This window comes from Vipera berus (genome assembly GCF_964194415.1).
Source record: "Vipera berus genome assembly, chromosome: 15".
Classification (NCBI taxonomy): domain Eukaryota; kingdom Metazoa; phylum Chordata; class Lepidosauria; order Squamata; family Viperidae; genus Vipera; species Vipera berus.
Window position 1 is genome coordinate 11,085,281 of NC_138218.1, and position 2,537 is coordinate 11,087,817.

Sequence of the window (2,537 nt, forward strand, 5' to 3'; positions counted from 1 at the left end):
AAAGGAAAGGAGAAAGGAAAAGGAAAGGAAAGGAAAGGAGAGGAGAGGAGAGGAGAGGAGAGGAGAGGAGAGGAGAGGAGAGGAGAGGAGAGGAGAGGAGAGGAGAGGAGAGGAGAGGAGAGGAAAGGAGAGGAAAGGAAAGGAAAGGAAAGGAGAGGAGAGGAGAGGAGAGGAGAGGAGAGGAGAGGAGAGGAGAGGAAAGGAAAGGAGAGGAGAGGAGAGGAGAGGAGAGGAGAGGAGAGGAGAGGAGAGGAGAGGAGAGGAGAGGAGAGGAGAGGAGAGGAGAGGAGAGGAAAGGAAAGGAAAGGAAAGGAAAGGAAAGGAAAGGAAAGGAAAGGAAAGGAAAGGAAAGGAAAGGAAAGGAAAGGAAAGGAAAGGAAAGGAAAGGAAAGATGGAGGAAAGGAAAGGAAAGGAAAGGAAAGGAAAGGAAAGGAAAGGAAAAGGAAAGGAGAGGAGAGGAGAGGAGAGGAGAGGAGAGGAGAGGAGAGGAGAGGAGAGGAGAGGAGAGGAGAGGAGAGGAGAGGAGAGGAGAGGAGAGGAAAGGAAAGGAAAGGAAAGGAAAGGAAAGGAAAGGAAAGGAGAGGAGAGGAGAGGAGAGGAGAGGAGAGGAGAGGAGAGGAGAGGAGAGGAGAGGAGAGGAAAGGAAAGGAAAGGAAAGGAAAGGAAAGGAAAGGAAAGGAAAGGAAAGGGAAAAGTCAATAATGGGCTACTGTTGCTTCATTTTCCAACAGACCTTCATAGTCTTTTTTCCCAGCTGAGTTTTTCTTTGTTTTCAGAGAATTCAGGAAGGAAGGAAGGGTCACTTTGCACAGAACGCCAGAACGAAGCAGCAGCTATTTTATCTGACAATGGCAGGAAGGAATTCCTGTTTAGACAGCCGTCCAGCCATCTGACATCTATTGCTTTGTTTGCACCGGGTTTTGTCCCTCGTTTCTAAGCTTTTGATCCAGCCCTCAAATTAGAACCACATCCCCTTGCAAGCCTGGCTGACTTTCACCTTCTTAGTCCGAAGTGGGTCAAGGGATCTTGGATCAGTGGAACGACCTGCCTCCAGAAGTTGTGGGTGCTTCGTCACTGGAGGTTTTGAAGAAAAGAGTGGACAACCATTTGTCCGGAATGGGATACCATCTCCTGCTTCAGCAGGGGGCTGGACTAAAAGACCTCTGAGGTCCCTTCCAATTCTGGTATTCTGAATTCTGATCCAGAACTGTCTCACAGAGACGAGCTACTCCAGATGTTCCCAGAAGCAGTATTAAAGGAGAAGAATGGGGGGAGGAAGAGGAGACGTCCAAGAGGAAAATACAGGGACTATACTTTCGACATTCTCACCGTGATTTTCTCTGAGTGAATTAAAACTCACTTAAGTTTGAGCATCTTTTCTGCTGGAGATGTTCAGAGAGAAGATGGATGGATGGTCAGAGAGACTCTGCAGGCAATCCTCAACTTACAACCATTTGTTTTGAGAGGGTAGTGTGTGTGTATCTGTTTTCACACATTTCGACTACAGAAACCGGAGGATTATTAGCCGGTGCCTTGATCTGCTGTGGCATTTAAGATGGGGATAATTCCTTATGGGTCAATTTCCTCTCAGGATTTGAACCAGGAATTTGGAATTTCTACTGTAACGGCTGGCCGATGGTAGCTCTCCAACACCTTCATTTGGTGGCACCCGGTACCAACTGTAGAGGCCGTGGTGCTCTCTGAGCTTGGTGGCTTTCTTGTGGACATTTCTTGGCCAAACTAGGTAACATCATCAGTGCTACGGCAACATCAAAAGTAGCATTGAGGATATTACCTAGTTCGGTCATGAAATCTCTACAAGAAAGCCACCAAGCTCAGAGGGCACCACAGTCCTCCTCCTCCTCCTCCTCCACCCCACTCCCTTCTAGCACTGATGATGTTACCCAGTTGGGTCGTGAAACATCTCCAGGAAAAGCACCAAGCTCAAAGAGAACCAAGGACCAGTTCAACCCTGAGCTACAAATATTCTCTTCTACCTTGTACCAAAGACCCACTTTTAATTTTTGCCCTGTAAAACTTCCAAATAATTAAAGAGAGAGAAGGGGGGGACCCAAATTCCTCTCCTTACCATCAGGCTGAGATGAATTAACCCCCTCCCAAATCAGAACCCATCCCACTTCTGGAAGGAAAGCCACCATTCCAGGCATCCGGAAGGAGCCACTGTCTGCTCTGTCAGGACAGAACTGACTAATCCATTCCTCGATAAGCAGAGTTGAGCATCAAGGGTGGGGGGTGGGGGAGAGGCAGCAAAGCAGAAGAGAACCCAAGATTACGTAACCAGGGTCTCTGGGCCGCCTAGCCATGAAAACACTTCTGGGAAATTGCAGTGTGGCTGTGCTCGGAGGAATTGTCACGAGAGCACAGCCTTGGAACGGAGTCCTCCTCCTTAAAGTTCTTCTGCTTGCTTGTAACTGGAGGAGGCCCGTCTCCAGCCGCCCAGCTGCAGGATTCCAGAAAGAATTCCAGTGGAATTACTAAATGGGATTGCTAAACGCCACCCCCACCCCGCATGCCG

The 2,537-nt window shown here is 48.7% G+C and overlaps 1 protein-coding gene across 1 annotated transcript in view; it reads right to left on the reverse strand.

The window, feature by feature from the left end:
- Positions 1 to 1,324, reverse strand: part of ABL1 (ABL proto-oncogene 1, non-receptor tyrosine kinase) — a gene marked incomplete at its 5' end in the record, with an annotated part of 10,680 nt that extends 9,356 nt beyond the window's left edge. The window contains one exon of the mRNA XM_081339502.1: positions 1,316 to 1,324. Coding sequence (XP_081195628.1) covers positions 1,316 to 1,324 — 9 coding nt within the window. The remainder of the gene's footprint in view (positions 1 to 1,315) is intronic.
- Between the last annotated feature and the right edge of the window lie 1,213 nt (positions 1,325 to 2,537).